The sequence below is a fragment of the Prionailurus bengalensis genome, chromosome B1, assembly GCF_016509475.1.
Source record: "Prionailurus bengalensis isolate Pbe53 chromosome B1, Fcat_Pben_1.1_paternal_pri, whole genome shotgun sequence".
Classification (NCBI taxonomy): Eukaryota; Metazoa; Chordata; class Mammalia; order Carnivora; family Felidae; genus Prionailurus; species Prionailurus bengalensis.
The window spans coordinates 201,712,981-201,733,131 of NC_057344.1; the positions used below are offsets into that span (position 1 = coordinate 201,712,981).

The window sequence follows — 20,151 nt, forward strand, 5'->3', positions numbered from 1 at the left end:
GGGAAGAGGCAGGGCCCTGCTTGCGGCCCGGGGCCTCTGCTCACGGTGCACGGGGCACTCACAGCTGAGCCCCGCGGGCAGCCACGTTTTGTCTGGCTGCTACGGGGATCGGGGATCGCGGCTACATCCAATCTCGCTGCCACAGATGGGGTCTGAGTCCCATCAGCTGCCCGCCACCCACCTCCCGGCATCTCAGACAAGGTGCTCCACGCAGGAAGTTGCTTCCCGGGCTCCTGAAGGCGACAGCTTGCCGCCCCTACTGGATGATCCCACTCTGGGACAGAGTGCACAGTGAGCGGCCCCCCAGGCAACGTCCCCTCCCTGCTGCCCCTGAGGGCGGGGTCTTCGGGGCACATGGAGGTTCCCACCCAGCAGGACAGGTTCTTCGGGGCTCAGTCTACTGCTGGCTGCCCCACCAGTCTGCCCAGCAACACCCTCACTGGCCAATCAGATCCCACAGTGGCCCTGGTGCTGGAGCAGGGTGGGGACCAGGCATTACCCAAGCGTCACCTTAGCTAACCGAGCCAACCAAGCATTATTAGCTCCTTAGGAGCTGGGCCACGGAAGGGCCTGGGGTCACAGGGGAGGACAGAGTGGGAGGCCAGCACCTCTTTACCAGCCAGTCTGGAAGGATTTAGACATTTGACAACCTTTCTAGCTGTCCCCACGGACACCGGCTGAGTGGCCACTCTGTCTGTTGGCCCCTGAGTCCCCACACCTGAAACACGGAAGCAGAGAGCTGAGCACATGTCTCTGGAGGCTCACAAGAGTGCCCTCCCCGCCAGCCCCTCCCAGTCCCCAAATCCCATGTCCCACTTCCCAGGTCTGTTCCGGCCCCTTGTCCCCCCCATCCGGGACCCCCGATCTCACTCCCGTTCCTGTCTTTCCCAGAAATGCAGCTCTTGCCGAGCTCCCTTCTGCACGGTGGCTGGAAACATTTCATGCCAGCCAGATGCTCTTGCGTCCGATGCATTCATTCATCCTCTCAGACACCCAGTCCACACCGAGCGCCCAGCGTATGCCGGGCACTGAGACCCTGAGATGCCACAGAGAGCAGTGAGTCTCCTGGAACCAACATTCTCGCAGAGACAGCAGTAAAACTACATGCTACACCGTCAGGCGGTGATGAGGGCAGGGAAGAAAACTAAAGCAAGGAGACAGATGGATAGGAGCTGGTGATCTGGATGGACAGCGCCCAGGGGGAAAGAGCATCTGAGCAGAGAGCTGAATGGAGTGAGGCAGAGAACAGTGTAGGTGCTGAGAGAGGAGGACTCCAGGCAGAAGGAACAGCATGTGCAAAGGGCCTGAGACAGGGACAAGTGGAAGGTCACATGGACGGAGAAAGGAGTGAGTGAGGCGCCGTGAGCCAGGGGAAGGAGTCGTCCCATAGGCAATGGGGGCAGGAAAAGAGGACGGCATGGCGAGGTGTGGGTTTCTCCAGGATTCACCTCCCTACAGGGGCAAGGAGACCTCCTGGCACGTCACCTTTAACCTCTAAAACCTCTGAATTCTTATTTTATTTTATCTTATTTACTTTGAGAGAGAGAGAGAGCATGGGAGGGGCAGAGAGAGAAGGAGAGAGCGAATCCCAAGCAGGCTCCACACTGTCAACACAGAGACTGATGTGGGGCTTGAACACCCAAACCCTGAGATCATAACCTGAGCCTGAAACCAAGAGTCAGATGCTTAACCGACTAAGCCACCCAGGCGCTCGTAAAACCTCTGAATTCTGATTCGCGTCTCACATAATCAATGTTTTGTTGCCTCTGACACCTTCATTTCTGGCAGGGATAAGCATTTGTAAAATTTCAACACTTAATTTCCTACTTGGAGTGCCGAGACTGTGTGTCTTCCTTAAATGAACAGGGGTATAAACCTGTATTTGAGAGGAGCAGGGCAGAGGGTTTCAGACAAGAGGGACCCCAAACAATCATCAGGGACCTAGGTGTCCCCCCGCCCCCATTCCTCCCCAGGTTCGAGGCAGGAACCCCCTCTTGACTGAATTAGCATTTGTGCCCCGAAGGGTCGGAACAGAAGGGGAGTTATACAGGCATAAAACGGGGTTGGTCTCTTGCACCCCAACTTTGAGGGGCCCCTTGCACCCCATGCCCACTTTGGAGGTTTCTCCGGCCAATACCCCAGGGCTGGCCCAGCTCGCTTCGCCCCCCTGCCCCGCGCAGGGCGTCTGGCACGTGCTGTGGGGTAGGTGGGTGGGTGGGGCCCCAAGTCAGAGGAGTGTCTACACAGAGCCATGGGCTGTGTCTCCTGCCAGCTTCAAGGAGCAAGACGCCACAAAGGTCAAAGGCTGGGCGGGCGCCCTAATCAATGGCTGAGAACAGAAACACCAAACGGTGCCGTGTAACCTCAGTTCTGGCCACACCGGGCATTTCTGAGGGCTTTCTAAGCACAAAAGGACCAGCGTTACACGTGATCAAGGGGAAGGGACACTGACGGGTCTTACCTAGGAGTTCTTTTTATTTTCCAAACACTTCTGATACCGCTATTCTTTTGTCAAAAGGTCACTGAGTGTCCCCGCCCGCCCCTCCCCCCAACCACGGGCAAGCTGCACATCCCCCAGGGCATGGGTAACAGATAAGGCGGGGGGGGGGGGTCTCCCTTCTAATTGATGGAGTCACAAAGGACATTTCACAGTAATTATTGCTGCCACGAGTTTAAAGAAACGCATCCCAGAGCCCCTGTCACTGAGACGGGATGAATCCCACCTCTCCCCCCCCCCCCACGCCCTAATTATGTTCAGGTTGGAGGGCTCTGAATCCCCAGAAATCTCTGGTTTCTTTTGAATGATTTTGCATAATTAAGGCTCTCGTGGTCCTGGCTGGTTCCCTGACAACCACATCCTCCTGTCTGGGTGCCCTACAGCATCGCCACGGTCACACGATGGGGAGGGGCGAGAAGCACCCCCCCCATGCCCCAAAGTGAGAAGAAGGGGCCCCCTGAGGATCCCAGCTCTAAGCACCTGTGCACCCAAGGAATGGGAAGGTGAAACCAGAGGTCAGTGCTGGCTTTCCTCTCCAGCCTCATACCCAGCGGACGGTGTTCCTCTCCTTTGTTTAATGTTTATTTATTTTTGAGAGAGAGAGCACAGGTTGGGGAGGCAGAGAGAGAGAGAAAGAGAGAGAGAGGACAGGGACAAAGGATCTGAAGCGGGCTGACAGCAGCGAGCCTGACGCGGGGCTCGAACTCACGAGCTGTGAGATCATGACCTGAGCCGAGGTCGGACACCCAACCGACTGAGCCACCCAGGCGCCCCACTGATGGTGTTCCACTTTTGCCTAAAGCCCTCCGTGGCTCCCAGTGCCCGCAGAATCAAGATTCAGGCTCCTACAGGTATCAGACAAGCTCCTTCCTCACCCGGGCTTCATGGGCCACCTGCTCCAGCCACCCTCCAGCCGCCTTTCCGCCAGGGCCCCAGGGCCTCGAAAAGGGTGAGGCAAGCAAGGTCCCTAGGGTAGCACACTAAGCAACCCCTTCCCAGGGTCACCCTAAATGACCTCTTTCGATGCCCTTCCCTGCCATCCCAGGCAACAGAGCACAGCAAAGTTCCGTGCGCCCTCAGGGAAGCCCCTTGACCTGTCCAAGCGCACGTTCCCTCACCTGGAGAACAAGCATGATGTGACCTCCGGAGGTCACCTAACTCAGTGAGGGACTGGAGGAGTTGCTCAGTAAAACTGGGTGGCGATTTTTATGGTAACTTTCCTCACTGTTTTCTCTCCTTGAAACTTCCTTTCCCATTTTTAGTCCTCGTCTTTCCTATCAACTCTTATACGTCCTTCAGAACCCCAACTCAAATACCCTGTTCTATGCACAGCTTGTGCAGACAGATGCTTTCCAAAGAAATAAACTGCTCACCCTTGCTGCCTGAGCAGCCTGGACTACCCTCCTGTATGGCATCAGCAGGGACATGCGGTCACTTCGTGGGGCTGTGGGCTCTTGGGCCAGGGGTCCTTCCTCTCTGTCATTGGTCATCTGAGTGTCCCTGGCCAGCCTGGAGCTTCACTCAGAGCCCAGACCCACTCACAGAGTGGACAGAACCTTCCATGCTGCCTCTTCTCTGTGCCTTTCCTGATGCCTTTCTTCCCCAACCTGATACAATCCCCCCGCCCCTGACCCCCTACTGCCCTGGCCACCACCACCACCACCACCGGAAGCTAGAGAGTGTGCCTAGTGGGGAGGAACAGGGAGTCAATACAAGACAGTGGGCACAATGGATGCTCACTGATGAAGAGCTGACAATTGTCATTTCCAGTTAAAAACCACCCCCTGCCCAGCGCCATTGGATGGACCCCAGTGGACAAAATAAAAGCCAACCCCCATGTGGCCCTGGCCCTGCGTGGTCTGCCCCCACCTCTCTGTCTTTGCACCTGTCAGCCTGCCTCTTCGCTGGCCCGCTGGGGGCCCTCAGCGCCCTTCTGCGGCTTCTCTTCCCAGGCTCAGTCCTTCAGAAACTTCCCCGGCTTCGATGCTGTCATTTCCTTGGCAGGTGGCTTCCCCACACCTCCCATCAGCCCGTAAGGGCAGGAGCCCGCTCTCCACGCAGAGCCTGCTGTCCTCCCGCGCCCCCCCTTCCCATTCCACGGGGAGGCTCCACCCCTCCACCGGCAGGCTCCACCCCTCCACCGGCAGGCTCCACCCCTCCACCGTGCCACCCAGCTCAGAGCACCAGCCCGCCCCTGCGCCCAACCTCACCCCAGTTTATTCTCCACGCAGCAGCCAGAGGGATCCTGTCAGCACACAGCCAGGCCGGGTCGCTCCCTGCTCAAACGCCCTGTGGCTGCTGGCCCTTCAGGGTGAGCCCCAAGCTCTTGCCATGGTCTATAAAGTCCTCTTGCTGTGGTCCCTTCTCTAACCCTGCAGCTCTCTGACCCTCACGCCCACCTGCGCCCTGCGTTTTGCTCCTGCCTTTGCACTGGACGCTCCCTCTGTTGGAGACATTTGCCCTGGCTTTGCCCCCAGATACCTGCAGCCTCCCCAGCAGACGGTGGCTGGATCCGGACCTTCTACCCCATAAGCGTCCTTAGTTCTCAAGTTCTGAATCTCTGGGAAGACTGAGAAAGAACACAAGTCCATAGGCATGGGACTATGGGAGCCTCTATCCCAGCTCTACCTAGCTGTGTGACCTTGGGAAAACACCGTAACCTCTCTGTGCCACCCATGTGGTCAACAATAATGGCCCCTAGGGCTGCATAAGTTCCCTCATGTGGCAAAAGACTCTACAGATGTGACTACGTGAAGGGTCCTGAGCTACCGGGGTCATCCTGGATTCTCCGGGCGGGCCCGCTGTAACCACAGAGTCCTCAAGCGAGAGAAGAAGGTCAAGGCAGAAGGGGGAGATGGGATGATGGAGCAGAGGGTGGAGGGCCGCACTCTGGAGGTGCAGGAAGGGGCAAGAGCCAAGGGGTACGGTGGCTTCTAGCAGCCAGAGAAGTCAAGGAGACGGATTCTCCCCTGAACTCTCTGGAAGAAATGCAGCCCCACCCGAATTCTAGACCTCTGACCTCCAGAATTGCAAAAATATACGTTTGCGTTGTTTTGTGCCGGTAAACTTGTGCTGATCTTTTTAAAAAAATTTTTTTAATTTTTTTTTCAATGTTTATTTATTTTTGGGACAGAGAGAGACAGATGCATGAACGGGGGAGGGGCAGAGAGAGAGGGAGACACAGAATCAGAAACAGGCTCCAGGCTCTGAGCCATCAGCCCAGAGCCCGACGCGGGGCTCGAACTCACGGAACGCGAGATCATGACCTGAGCCGAAGTCGGTGGCTCAACCGACTGAGCCCCCCAGGCGCCCCAACTTGTGCCGATTTCTTACCGCAGCACGGGAAACCCACAGGCTCGACGTCCTCATCTGTAAATGAACAGATGAGGGCCTCCGTCGTAGGGGGACTCAGAGGATTTAATGAGACGTAAACCTAGAACGGCATCCAGTGTGCAGGAAGCATCGGCAAACGTTGGCTGGGCTGTTGCCTCCCCAGCGCATCGCAGGGGTCCCGCGAGGGGCAGCGCCTGACACGATCGCCTGTTCCAGGGACTCCCGTGCCCCAGCGGAGCGCAGACCCTGTGCTGTCAAAGGCAGAAGTAACTGTCTATTTTGAGGCATCACGGAAGCTGTTTCCATGGTTACCCGGTCACACCGACTAGCAGACAAAAGACTTCCACTGCTTCGGAGAAAGACGTGAGGCTGTGGGCTGGGCAGCGGAGTGGCCTGAGGGCCCCAGCGCTGCCCCCGATGGAGGGCACTGCCCCTCCCTGTGCCTTGGTTTCCTCATCTGTCCAATGGCAGAAATAGCCATCCGCTTGTGGTCTGGGCTGCTCTCAGCCAGGGGAGGGACAATCGCTGCGTCACCTGCTGGGAAGATGACGTCGTGACCCCTCATCTCTAGGTACCGCTGTCCGCCATTCCCGAGTTTTGGGCCACAACTGGATGAACGGACAGAAGCGAGATCTAAAGGAAGGGATCTAATCTCTGGGTCACTTTGAAAACAACCATTTATAGGGCGCCTGGGTGGCTCAGTCGGTGTAGCGTCCGAGTCTTGATTTTGGCTCAGGTCACGATCTCGGGGTTGTGAGTTCGAGACTTGTCAGGCTCTGTGCTGACAGTCGAACCTGCTTGGGACTCTCTCTTTCCCTCTCTCTTTGTCCCTCCCCCACTCTCTCTCTCTCTCTCACACACTCTCAAAATAAGTAAATAAATAAAAACGTAAAAAAAAACCAAACCAGAATCTATTCCAATAGCAAACCTGTATAAACCAATAATCAAATGCACACACGAGTTTTACTAAGACTTCAAGGAGCAGATATTAAACGAACCGTTCCAGGCAAAGAAAGAGAGTGGCCCAGCTCACTTTCCAAGAGCCGAATAATCTTAGAGCAGAGAGAGTGTAAGAAAAGACAATTAAAGACCAACATCACGTATGAACATTTAGGCCAAAGAAAAAGCATAATTTTTGCCTTCATGCAAAACTGTCTCAGCAAGAGACATGGCCCCCAGGCCACAGGCCACCCAGGCACAGCAGGAGATCACGGCGGTCGGAAGCCACCATGTCCCTCCCTTCGTACCTCGGCCCTGCAGAAAACAGCTTTCGGGAACCTCGGTGGGATCTAGGGAGAGGCGGCCCTAAAGTTACGATGTTCACGGGGGCCCTCGGAGAAGAGGCAAGAAACACAAATGGAGACGGGCCATCGAAAATAAAGTTCTAGCCCCTGCACTCCTGAGTCTGTGGGCTGATTCACATGCAGGGCATACACCCCCAGGCGTGTGACAGCGACGTGCCCGGAATCCGCACACGCGTGCCTGCGCTCGGGAACCGTACAGGTGACGGCTGCCTAGGGGGGTGGCCGCCCGCTCAGACCCCGGGGAAGCCAGATGACAAAAGCCAAGGGGGACTGCGACTTCCACCTCCCGCCTGCCGTCATTCAAACAGCGTGGGGTGCCAAAGCTGTCTCCATGCTCCCCAGACACCAGCTCGCCTGCACGCACACACATCTCCTGGCTCAGAGTTGAAATCCAAGTTAAAACAAATACACAGACGGATGTAGAGAAGGACATGGTATCACTTTCTCAAGCCCAGCACTCAGGGACAATTTCTGGGCATGTTTCATTCCCTTGTTTTTTCTGTGTCCTTTTTTTTTTTTTTTTTTGTAAAATAGTCATTAGCTTCCTTTCTTGCCCCCACCAAATATTTTAACATAATCATTTCCGGGGCGCCTGGGCGGCTCAGTCGGTTAAGCGTCTGACTTCAGCCAGGTCACGATCTCGCGGTCCGTGAGTTCGAGCCCCGCGTCGGGCTCTGTGCTGACGGCTCAGAGCCTGGAGCCTGTTTCCGATTCTGTGCCTCCCTCTCTCTCTGCCCCTCCCCCGTTCATGCTGTGTCTCTCTCTGTCTCAAAAATAAATAAACATTAAAAATAATAATAGGGGCGCCTGGGTGGCGCAGTCGGTTAAGCGTCCGACTTCAGCCAGGTCACGATCTCACGGTCCGTGAGTTCGAGCCCCACGTCAGGCTCTGGGCTGATGGCTCAAAGCCTGGAGCCTGTTTCCAATTCTGTGTCTCCCTCTCTCTCTCTGCCCCTCGCCCGTTCATGCTCTGTCTCTCTCTGTCCCAAAAATAAATAAACGTTGAAAAAAAAAATTTAAAAATAATAATAATAAAAAAAAAAACATAATCATTTCCTCGGGTCATTACAAATCTAACGCCACATTCTAAACTACCGAACCACGGACAGCGTCATCATTCCTCGTCATCTGCTCTGTTGGATGTTTACAATGTTTCCGAATTTGGCCCCTATGAAAAAGGCCGGGCCACAAGGCCTCATCCCTCTTCCTTCCCATGGGGCCCACGTGGGCTCAGGCTGGGCCCAGAGGTAGACCCCAGACTCTTTTCTCTTCTCCAACCTCGTTCCGTGCCAGTCTGACCCAGAGTTGCACCCGGGCAAGTCTCCAGAGCACCTGCGGCCTGAGCCACACGCGGTGGGCATGAGGTGCTCGGGGCCATGCCCTCCAGGGCGCAGAACAATAACCGTTAGGGGGCACCTGGGAATATGGAATGTTACACGGCAAAGGGGAAATCAAGGCCGCCGGCCAGCTGACCTCCAGGTAGGGAGGGCTCCCTAAATTATCCAGGTGGGGCCCGATGTAATGACGAGGCTCCTTCAGTGTCCAAGGGGGGCAGGGGAGGCAGTCACGTGATGCAGCATGATTAAGAGCCTGTAGCCGCTGCTGGCTATGCAGACGGAGGGAGGGGCCACGAGCCAAGTGATGCAGGTGCCCCCAGAAGCTGGAGAAGGGAAGGTATGCATTTCCCCCGTGGAGCCTCCAGAAGGAACCGGCCTGTCGACACCTTGATTTTTTTGTCTGCTAAGACCCATGTCAGACTTTTGAACTGCAGAACCGTCGGAGAACAAATCTGCGTTGTTTTAAGCCACGGAGCCTGTGGTCGTCTGTTTTGGCCCTGGGCTGCTCTTCGGGGGCTGGGCACCGTCCACACTCACGCCCTGGGCGTCTTAGCTGGCCCCTGGGCTTCCCATCCGTCCGTACACTGATGACTCCACACCTTTATCTGTGGCCGAGCCGCCGCCCCTGACTGCAGACCTCCGGCTGCCTTCCCGACAGCCCTCCCCGGGGCCCAATACGATCTCACACTTACTGAGTCCAAAACCCACCTGTCGGTCCTGTCTTTGCTCCCGGCTGCCCTGCCCCCCACCCCAGTGTCCTCACTGTCCGTCCAGGAAAGGGCCCCACCTGCACCCGCTGCACAAACCAACCCTCGGACGGAGCTGCCGCGGTCCACACCGCACTTGGCAAAGCCCGCCAGCTCAGCCTTCCGAGAACGCCCAGGACGGGACCCGTCTCCACACCTTCGTCATCCCCCCCGGGGCCCGCTGCTTCTTCTCAGTGAGCCCCGGGCAGGGCCTCCTCCTGCCCCCGCTTCCACGTTGACCCCTCTGAGGTTTCCTCTTGTCAAACACCTGTCTCGTGACTTCATGCCCGGCCCTCACCCCTCTGCTGCTTTCTCACCTCCCTTAAGACGAAACGGATCCTTCCCCTGACCCACAGGCGTCCTGAGTCACCCGCCTTGCGTGTCTCCCGGACCTCAGCTCCCGACACCCTTCCCCTTAGTCACCGCCCTCCGACAACGCTGGTGCCCTTCCATCTCAGAGCCTCTGCCCCTGAAGTGTCCCCCTTCTAGAACATTCTCCGCCCAGAGCTTGCATGGCTCACTCCCCGGCACCTCGAGGCGTCTGTTCCATTGTAACTTCCGGTGAGATGACCTCCCTGCGCCCTGCTCTTTGGGGGCTGTTGCTGATGTCCCTTACTACCTCCTGCCATTGCACCACCGGGTGGTGAGTTCTTCGTCTGTTTGCTGGTTCCTGCCGTGCCGTCACAGCGGGACGTGTGTGCAGCATAGCAGGCGGTGTCCCCAGCTCTGCTCAGAGACGGACATCTGCTGTCCCCCCCGACCTGCGCTGGCCACTCAGCCCCCAGGAGGAGGAAGGCTCAGCGCCGGGGAGAAGGTGTTCCTGGGGCCGAGTGTCTGCGGGGCGTGGACGTGCTCGGAGAACAGCAGTGTGGCGAGACGTAGGGACCCAGCCTGGCCAAGGCGTGGGGAGGGGCCACCCTCTCCGGCTGCCCCGGGAAACCAGGCTCCCGAGGGGAAGAGGTGACCCAGTCCCTCCTAACAGAACTCTAATGAAACCACCTCCAGGGGCTTACTGGTCACTCACTCCTTCACTCACTCACTCACTCATTCACTCATTCATTCATTTATTCATCCATTCACTTATTCATTCATTCATTCATTCATTCATCCACTCAACAAGTGTTTATTCCCAGACACTGTTGAGGTAAATACAGAGATGAACCAAAGTCCCCACCCTCCTGACTGGGGTCTTGCCTGTCCCTGCCCCTCTGCTACCACTGCAAGGTCACCCAGGGAGGATACCATGGCCTGACCCCCTGATCCTCTCTGCCTTTAGGGGCCTCTGGGGAACCCAGCACCAAGCAGGCCAGGCTGGGGGTGAGAGCACCAGCCAGGGCATCTCAGAGTCCTGGGTTCAGGTCCTGCTCTGCCACTTTTCACTTCGGGTGACCTTGGGCCCATCCCTGGAGCCTCAGCTCCCTCCTCTGTGCTGGACTCCATCAGAGCTCATGTAAAGACGAGACGATGTGGGTAGAGAGCTGTCTGGGTGCCTGGCTCAGAGTATCCAAGGAGTGTCAGCCACTGTGTGGTCCTGGTGGTTGTCACATCGTGCTCCTCGGACCTTATTCAGCCCCGGACCCCCACGGCACCCCCCCTGGCATCCCCCCCGGCTGGCCCTGTTGGGGTTCCAGCCTGAGGAAGTGACCTTGTGGAGCACACAGGCTGCTGGGGTAGACGGCCCAGCCCACAGAAAGTTCTGCAGGCTGTGGCTAGTCTGTGAAAGGCAAGCTTTGGGAGCTCTGGGGACACAGAGAAGGGGCCTGAACCAATGTGGGGGGGGGTCAGCGAAGGCTTCCCAGAGGAGGTGCCAGCTGAGTAGGGTCCCACCTTAGCTTCTGGCTCCCGGCTCGCTCCCCGGCCCTGGTTTCAGCTGCCCGGTCCCTGGAAGCTGGGCAGCCCCAGCCTGTGCAGGGACTTGGAGGGTGGTGGTGGGGGGGGGGGGGGGGCAAGACCAGGCTCCCCCTGCCAGTGGCACAACAGCAGCACGGAGCCCACGGGCCCCCAGCCTGCACCGTTCCCACCCGCCCCGGGCACAGCACCGCCGCCCCCACTGCCCACCGGGTCCCCGGGGGGAGCGGGCACTTACGTTTGGAGTGCTTGTCACACAGGGCGGCCGCACGCATGTCGCAGAGACGCAGGGAGCCCTTGCTGCTGCTGTAGACGAAGAGGTTGCAGTGGTGGGGGTGGAACTCAGACGCCGTGATCACCTCCGTGAGGTCCTCCATGTTGGCGGGCTTGATGTCCACGATGTCTGGCCCCATCAAGGAGAGGCCAGAGAAGGGAGGGGACTGCCGCCGCCGCCCTGCCTTCCCACGTGCCCCGCATCTGAGCGGCCTCCCCCTTCCCGAGACCCCTGGACGAAGCCCCGGCCCCAGACAGCCTCTGAGCTGCACACCTGCACGTCCGACCGCCCGCCGGCTGCCTTTCTGGGTGCCGTCCACTGTCCCTGCAGGCTGGACCCGCTGCCTCCCACCCGACCTGTGCCCTGTCCCCAGCCAGCACCCACCAGCCCGCCCGGCCTCCCCTCCATCCCCCACACCAGGTGCCCAGGAGAAGGCAGGGCGCATTTGAGGGCCTAGTACGTGCAGGGCTCCTGCTGCGCAGTGGCAGTGCTCCCGCCACTCGGTGCTCCCAGCGCCTGGAGCTGGGGGTGCGGCACCTTTTGGATCCCCTCCCCCACCCCCGCAGCCGCTCCCCTTCTGTCCACAGCATCAAGGTCCTCCTTTGGGGAAAAGGCTCTCTCCTTGCTGGGTTCTCAGCGCTGATCTGTGTCGTCTCCACTCACGATCACCATGAGGGACGAGCACATGGCCTCAGAGGGGCCGACGGAGGGACTCCATGACCCTTGGATGACTAGATACGGGAGCCAATTCATCCATTTTCTGTCTAGGACCAAGAATTCTGTTGCTTGCAAAGGAAATACCCCTGACTGATACTCTGGAGCCCAGAGAGGGTGAGCAACTTGTCCAGGATGGCTCAGCAGCGAGGGGTAAGGCTGAGTTTCCATCCACTCTTCGCGGCCTACAATAGCAAATCCGAACCCCTTGGTGTAGCATTCAAGGCCTGGCACTACCCCCCCCACCCACCACCCTCTATCTCTTCAGCTTCAGATCCCACTAGTCGCTTGGCCCTAAAGGTACTTTCCTCTCTGACAGCGATACCCTGGTCTCTGACTCCCGAGCCCTGTGCGGGGCTCTGCCCAGGCCGTTCCCTTTGGCTGAAATGCCCTCTCCTCCCCCTGCATCTGTGTGTGGGCCCTGGAATCAGAGTCTGGGGTTTGAGTCCCAGCTCTTCCACCTGTTGCCTGTGCAATCAAGGGAGATGTTCCTTAGCTCTTCGTGCCTTGGTTTCCTCTTCTGTAAAATGGATCGACAGGGCTAACACAGTCTTGCTGTGAAAATTAGAAGCGGCAAATCCCCTTGCTCACTGTTTTATACATCACAGAGCTCAGTGAATATCAGCTGCCATTATTATTTTTTATTGTCTGGAAAGAATGGGACGGAAACTCTGAGACGCCTCCTGCCATCAGCTCTCCCTGCCCCTCCTGCCAAAGCCTCAATAAGAGAGACATTTCCTGACTTGTGTAAACATGAGAGTTCATAAAACGTCCGAAAGAATGCTGAATCTGCGTGACCAGAGGCACCGAGGAGGGTGTGTGTGCTCACAATATTGTGTGCTCAAATACTGCTTCAGGAAGCCCATCATTAACCAGACACTCAGAATCGCATAAAAATATCGAGAGGAGGGAAAAGGAGCCTGAGCTGCGAAAAACTGCGGTTTTCTCGTACGATAGGCAGCAGAGATTAAATCACGGAAAATGAGACTGAACCGTAAGAGAGAAAAAGCCAAGACTAAATTCTCTCTGCAGAACTCGGGCCACAAACATCAAAGGAGGGACACCAAAGTGGCCAGGGCTCCAAGGAACGCCGGCCGGCCTGGAGTCCCGGTGGGGTCACTCATCAGGGGACACGTGTTTACTCCGCGTTTCACGGAGAGACGACTTCCGGGGGAATAGGACTCAGTGGGATATGGTGAAATACCTTGCCCGTTTCAGCTTCCCATCAGAGTGGGGGGAGGGGGAGGGGACGGGGGGGGGGGGGACCTGTCCATCCGCCCGATGGCACTCGGCACAGCCGGCTCCCTTATCGCTTTCCCGAAGGATGGAGGGCAGAAGTGACAGGTGCCATGCGTCATTCCCAGGCTGGAGCTCTGAGAGCCAGCACGCGGTGTGCATGACACTTTGCCATCTGCTGTGGGACCCGCGCCTCGGGTCACCTGCTATGAAATCCCCCTCAGCTGTTCCAAGCCTCAGAGACTTTCAGATCACCTGTCCCTGCACACAACCCAACCTCCTGACTCTCCCAGCGTCCAAACCCAATTCACTTTCCCACCTCGAGATGTTCTAGAACACACCTCAATGGACGAGGAGCAGAGGCGTGACGTCCGAACCCCGGACGTGGATCGCTCTGCCTCCACAACGACCAAAACTCTGACGCACGCAATGACCCCTGTCGCCCAGTTTACGACCATCGTTCATTGTGAGTCACGGCATGAGCTCAGAAGCCGTCCGCCCACATTTACCAGATGTCTGGCTCATGGAGACTGAGGCTGGTGTTTATGAGACTTTTCACAGAGACGGCCAGGCTGGGAAGCTGTGCGCACTGGTGACCAGAAAGCGCAGTGGGAGGGCCCGGAAGCCTCCTCTCCCGGCCCCCACGTGCCGCTCCCAGACTCACGCGGGGCTCAAGGCCAAGCAAATGGGTGTGGCCTCTTTGCTGGATTCCAGAGTGCACGCTTCCCGTGACCCCATCATGCTTAACCACTCGCGACAGCCTCATGACAACAGTCATTAGAAACAGGTACGAGGTGTGATGGCTTTTAGAAGTACACGGGGGCACAATCAGGTCTGCAGCGAACAGGCCTGAACCAGGTGACACGGAGCTGGCCGAGGGTGATGCGCGGGGACCAAGGGTCCTGTGTGTGGGCTCGGGAGACAGAGCCTCCAATGCCCGGGTCCCACTCACAGCCCAGGACTTACAGCCCAAGCATCACTCCGGAAATCTCTTGCTGTTTCAAACAAAGGGCTCTGGATACAGTGGGTGCCAGAGAAAGACGGATGTGAAACATTCCCGCACGACCCGGGCGGAGGAAGACCAAGCCACAGTGGCAGCGAATGTGCTGGGGCCCCCGCAGGGCAAGGGGTCCTTGAGGCCGGGCATGGGGTCCCGCGCCTCTGCATCCCAGGGCCAGAGCCATGCCTGCATGTCAAGGACAGCACGGCATCCTTCGGGGCATGGCCACCCAGCCTGATCCCCTGCGATCAGCCTCTCCGAGACCTCCTGCTGAGCCCGCCACAGGACCCGCCCTGCACCTGCTACCTGGCTCCTCCCGGGTGCAGGCGGGTGTGTGAAAGGATTAGTTGCCGAGTGGGGCTGTCACTGTGGAACTCCTTCATCCCATCACAAAGCCGGGCCTGAACTATACCCCGAACGGAACGCACAGCACAAACGCTCCTCCTTGACTCACACCCATGTGGCCTTGTGCACGTGGACTGTGAGACATTTGGTCCAAACGTGACCTGAAGTGGGGGCTTTGACTCTGGCAGGCTCCGTGCTGGGTCAGAAGCCGGGGGCCCCCGGGGCTGAGCATCCGGTCTCAGCTCTCTCTCGGATGCTCAGGGCCGCACGCAAACGTCATTTACACTCCTCAAGCCTCAGCGTCCCCCATTTGCGAAACGAGGGGTTGGGCATGATCCCGGAGCACCCTCTCATTTGGAGGACTGACCCCCCAGGTGGCCTCTCCCCCATTTCACGGGCAGCTGCATGAATCCCACACGTACGCGGCGCCTCACGAGGTTTACGGCAAACTGGCCTCCCTGGGGAACGAGCGAAATCAGACTCATCGGCAAGCCCCTCCCCCTGGCAAAGCCGGATGAATTATTCATGTTCTGTCTTCCATATACCTGTGCTCCAACTATGTGATGGGCGTGCATTTAAACTCCGGTCACACCTTGGCAACTAAGTTTGCTGACCAGGTAGGTGGAGAGAGGAGCAGGTCACGGAGGGAGAAGGAGGAGGAGGAGGAGGAGGAGGAGGAGGAGGAGGAGGAAGAGGGAAGGTGAACCTGCTCGATGCCACACCCCGCAACTGAGCACCAGGGACTTTTCCAGGAAGGCGTGAGGCCACCAGGGGCTGGGAGAGGCAGGAGGGAGCCTCCAGAGGGAGCACAGCCCTCCCAGCACCTTGACTGCAAACTTCTGGCCTGGAGAACTGAGCGTAGATTTCTGTTGTAAGCCCCACCCCACCCCCACCCCGCCAGTTTGTGGAAATTTGTTCTGACATCCACGGGAAACTCATGCTTCCCGGGAGCTGGGGAGCAGTGGCCCGGCCATTGCACGAGTACCACAGACATCTCATCATGCTTATTTGTTCACTGCCCAGCTGCCCAGCGAGGGCAGAGCCCTGTCTGGATCGCTGCTGCACCTTCGGTGCCTAGAGGAGTGCCCGGCACATGGCAGGTGCCCAGTGAACAGCCGCTGGAGTCAATGAACCAACCAGCCCGTCTCAGGCCCCTCCAATCCAGGCTGGGGGTGGGTACAGGAAGTGTCAAACCCTCTCAAGGGGAAGAAGCCCTTCACATGGAGATGAACAGTAGGGCTCAGGGAGACTCCAGGCCAGGGGAGTGGTGGTGGCGGGAGTCCTTTAAGGAGGGGACTGGCACGGGGCACCTGGGTGGCTCAGTCGGTTGAGTGTCTGACTTCGGCTCAGGTCACAATCTCATGGTTTGGGAGTTCAAGCCCCACGTCGGGCTCTGTGCTGACAGCTCGGAGCCTGGAACCTGCTTTGGATTCTGTGTCTCCCTCTCTCTCTGCCCCTCCCCTGCTCGTACTCTGTCTCTCTCTCTCACAGAAATAAATAACTCCAGCCCAGCTTCACATCTGTGTCCTGCTCAAACCTCTCCACCGGTGAATGGGGTGTACCCCAGCCCGTGGACGAGTAAATAGAGGCTCAGTAAGGAAAAGCCACTCTCTGGGGACTCGGCAGAGGCGGGGGGCGGGCAGCCTGGGACTGAGTCGGATTCCAGAGCTGGCAATACACCCACTGTGTGATGGGGCAAAGCAGAGCAGGGGTGAGAAGCATAAACCCTGGCCCCTGACCGCCTGGGTGGGCATGGAGGGGCCAGCGCCCCCTGGAGGAGGAGGTCTCTGGCTCCTTGAAGCCTTTGGCTCCTGCCCCATGTCATCCGATGAATCCCTCTTCCTTCAGGGCCCAAGTGTGAGTGGGTGTGTTGCTCTAGATCCAGGGCAGGAAATGTCTGTAAGAGGCCAGACAGTAAACATTTTAGGAATAGGAGCCATAAGATCTCACCTCGATACTCAACCCTCCTGCTCTATCGGGGTCACAGACAGCATGTAAATGAATGGGAGTGGCCAAGAGCCCATAAAACTTTATGAACGGGTGGATTTGGCCCCCAGGGCTGTTCTCTGCTGGCCCAGGGCCAAGAAGAAGGACCGTGATCTTGCTTTTGTAGCAGGAACCTTCCCTCTTGACCCCCACACAGGACCAGTGTGTAAAACAGCCTCACTGGCCTGGCTCCTCCCCCAGCATGAGGATGTCCTCCGGCGCCTGGCACAGCCCTGTGAGCTCTGGCCCTTGCCTGGGGGGTGTCGGCGGAGCTCAGAAAACAGGCCCGTTTGTCCCGCCCTACAGCAAAGTCTGTAGCTCTTATTGCCAAGGACACCGGCATCTAATCCAGGCAGGCCTTCTGCTGAGTCATCGGGTTTGCAGAGATTTTTATAGAAACTCCTTTATCTCCTGCTGCCAAAGGCACGGTCTGATGGCCTGAAGCCAGGCAGGGTCACATCAGCGTGGAGAACCGTTTGCCAGCCCTCAGTGCCCGAAGCTGCAACGCCAGGAGGCCCCACACAGAGAGCCTCTGACATGTCGGGGAGAAGGTCACTCCACCTCCAGCGGCCCTCCTTCTTCCGATCTTCGTCTCTCCCACCTGTGCAGGGTGTGGGCACAGGCACAAAGCGCCACACTCCTCCACCGGCCATAAGATGAGCCCGGCACGTGAAATGAATAAACGTCACTGATTTGTTTGAGAAGGAGCTCAAGGGAGAAACGGATATGAAAACCATCCCATCACCATCAGAGAAGGACACAAATATTCACTAATATCAGGACAGGCTTCGGTGGCAAGGTCACAAAAATGGCTCTATGAAGATGCAGCAACTAACTGAGCTTGGAGACACTGTCACAGCCTCAGAGAGCTGTGGAGGGCAGCCCCCGGCCCTGCACCCACGGGCCAGGCACCTCACATCCCTGTGGGAAAGACCGCCCACCCTCCACTCCCACAAAGGAGGCCAGGGCAGGGAGTGGCTTGTGCAGGGCCACGTGTGGAGCATGGGTGAGCAGGGACAGAGTCCTGGCTTCCTAACTCCCAGGCGGCGCTTCTCCCCGCATGCCCTCTGTTCTGGACTAAGTGCATCCCCACCCAATACACAACCGCAGGGCCCTGCTGCTGGGACACACTGGACTGGCCCGTGACCCTGCAAGGTGGGTGCCAACAGCGTGGGTGGGGGAGTTCAGTAATGAGAAAGATGCAGCCTTGGGCTCCATTGATTTAACTGAGCAAAGCATGGTTTATCTAGATGTCTCTGCGGGAACAGGCAATCAGGATGGGGGAGGCGGTTCCCATGGTGACTGAGCAGCTAGCGAGTGAGGACAGAGGCAGTTCTGCCAAGGACCATGCCACGAGAAGCCTCCCTGACAGGCTCTCCAGGGACACTGGGTGTGCAGGTGCCCCAGAAGGCCTCCTGCACACGGACACAGTCCTGTTGGGGCACAGCCAGCAGAGCTGATTTTTTCAGAAGATTTTCTCCAAGAGATGCCCTAGCTACAAAGATGAGCCATGAGCACTCTGGCCAAACCACATCAGATTCTGTACGAGGTTCCTGGCAACATTTGCCTCTGTATGAATTTGCTCGGGCTGCCACAGCGGATGTCATAGATGAGTGGCTTAAACCCACCCTAGCAGACTTGTTTTGCCTTAATCACCCATTTAAGGACCAAATGCAATCCCATTATGAAGTCCTGGGGTTAGGACTTAGGACATCAACATATGTATTTTGGTGGGACACAATTCAGTCCATGACAGCCTCTTCCCTTCTCTTCTCGGAAACTTACTGTGATGGTGTGATCCTGCTCAGAGAGAAGAGCCTGATCGCCGCAGCCATACAGGGCCATGGAGAGAGGGGGATTCTGGGTAAACGTTCACTGTACAAGCCCACTGAAACCCTTGTAGGTCTTCTCCATGTGCTGAGCCAGTCTGCACACTTCTACCACAAGCCAGCTTATGTCCTTTCCAAGTACTTGGACAGGGAGAGAGCACTCAGTTCTGAGTCACAAAGACTGGGACTTGACAGGCCAGCTCCACCGTAAACAGCTGTGTGACCTCCAGAAACCTTCTCAACCTCTCTGCACCCTGCTTTTCTCATCTGTAGAATGCACTGATAAAATCTGTTTTGCAGGGCTACGATGAAGATTTAATGAGATGCCGTAAGTCAGAGGCCCTAGCAATTAAAATAAAATAAATAAAATAAAGTGATGTGGAGATACGTGTGTTTTTTTAAAAGTCCCCAGCGCAAGGTTAGTACCTTTAGCAATAATTAAAGTTTATCAAATCAGAATCAGAGGCTTTCTCTTCCTCTGGAAAAACACAAAATTAAGCTGGTTGCCAGGCGTGCAATAATGGACCGCCCCCCCAAAAAAACAAGGACTTGGGGGTCTGTGCTGAATTGCATGCCTTGGCTCCTAAGAGCTGAGACAGAAACCCTAGGCAAGACAGTGCTGGGACACACACCCGGGTGGCTAAGAAAGGGCAAACTGGAGCCCATCCTGACCTCCTCTCCCAGGGCTTCTAACCCAGCAGTGACACCAGAGAGACCCACGATACTCCCCCAGGAGAGACACACAGGGTGTATGGGATAGGATTTTTGGCAAGGCCCTGAGCTGGTGTGGAGATTCGGGGAGCCAAAGGCATCAAGCCGAGGACTGAGAAGAGTAGGATCATCCGAGGGAAAGCGGGGGAGTTCCACATGAGACAGAGACAGAAGGCTGAGGAGCTGTGACACGGCAGCCAGCTGGAGCCCCAATGCGGGGAGAGGGTGGGAGACGGGGCTCCAGACTGTGGTCAAGGGGGTTTTAATCAGGAGTGTGTCACAGAAATGCCATGGAGGCCTTTCAGGAGGGATCAGAAGCACGGCAGAGTCTCACGTCCCCACGATTAGAGGGTATGTTAGAAACCTACAGCTGTTGGGACACCTGGGTGGCTCAGTGGTTTAAGTGTTCAACTCTTGATTTCGAGTCAGGTCATGATCTCATGATTCGTGAGTTCAAGCCCCACATCAGGCTCTGCGCTGACAGCGTGGAGCTTGCTTGGGGCTCCCTCTCTCCCTCTCTCTGCTCCTCTCTCTCTCTCTCTCAAAAATAAATAAACTTAAAAAAAAAATAAAAAGAAACTACAGCTATGGCCTGCGCACTCAGCCACCTGTGTCACCTCTGCCACCAAGCAACCCCTACTCTGTCCTGCAGTGCGGTGAAAAGCACCTGCTCTCCCTTAGGATCCAAGAAAAGAGCCAGGAAACATCATTGAACTGATGGGGCTGGACGGGCCATGGGCAAGTGCACCCACTTCTCCGAGCCCATCTCCACACCCACAAAATGGAAGGAATGACAGCAACACAGGCGAGTCGCTCTAAGGGTTTAAGGCACAAGTGCCTGCAGATCGAAGGTGGAGTAACGGTGGCTGCTCTGGGGTTGTCACTATCATGACTGAGAGGCAGTGTGGCATGACACTGAATTGCATAGGTTCTGCATCCAGAGGCCCCAAGTCTGAATCCTAGGCCCTGACACTTCCCAGCTGGGTAACTC

General features: G+C 57.2%; 1 protein-coding gene across 4 annotated transcripts in view; it reads right to left on the reverse strand.

Annotated features, from left to right (window-relative positions):
* The window catches only part of PPP2R2C (protein phosphatase 2 regulatory subunit Bgamma), a 137,845-nt gene that overhangs the window by 15,914 nt on the left and 101,780 nt on the right, over nt 1-20,151 (reverse strand). For all 4 annotated transcript variants that reach the window (XM_043573014.1, XM_043573016.1, XM_043573015.1 and 1 more), the window contains exon 6: nt 11,304-11,468. In XM_043573014.1, coding sequence (XP_043428949.1) covers nt 11,304-11,468 — 165 coding nt within the window. The remainder of the gene's footprint in view (nt 1-11,303; nt 11,469-20,151) is intronic.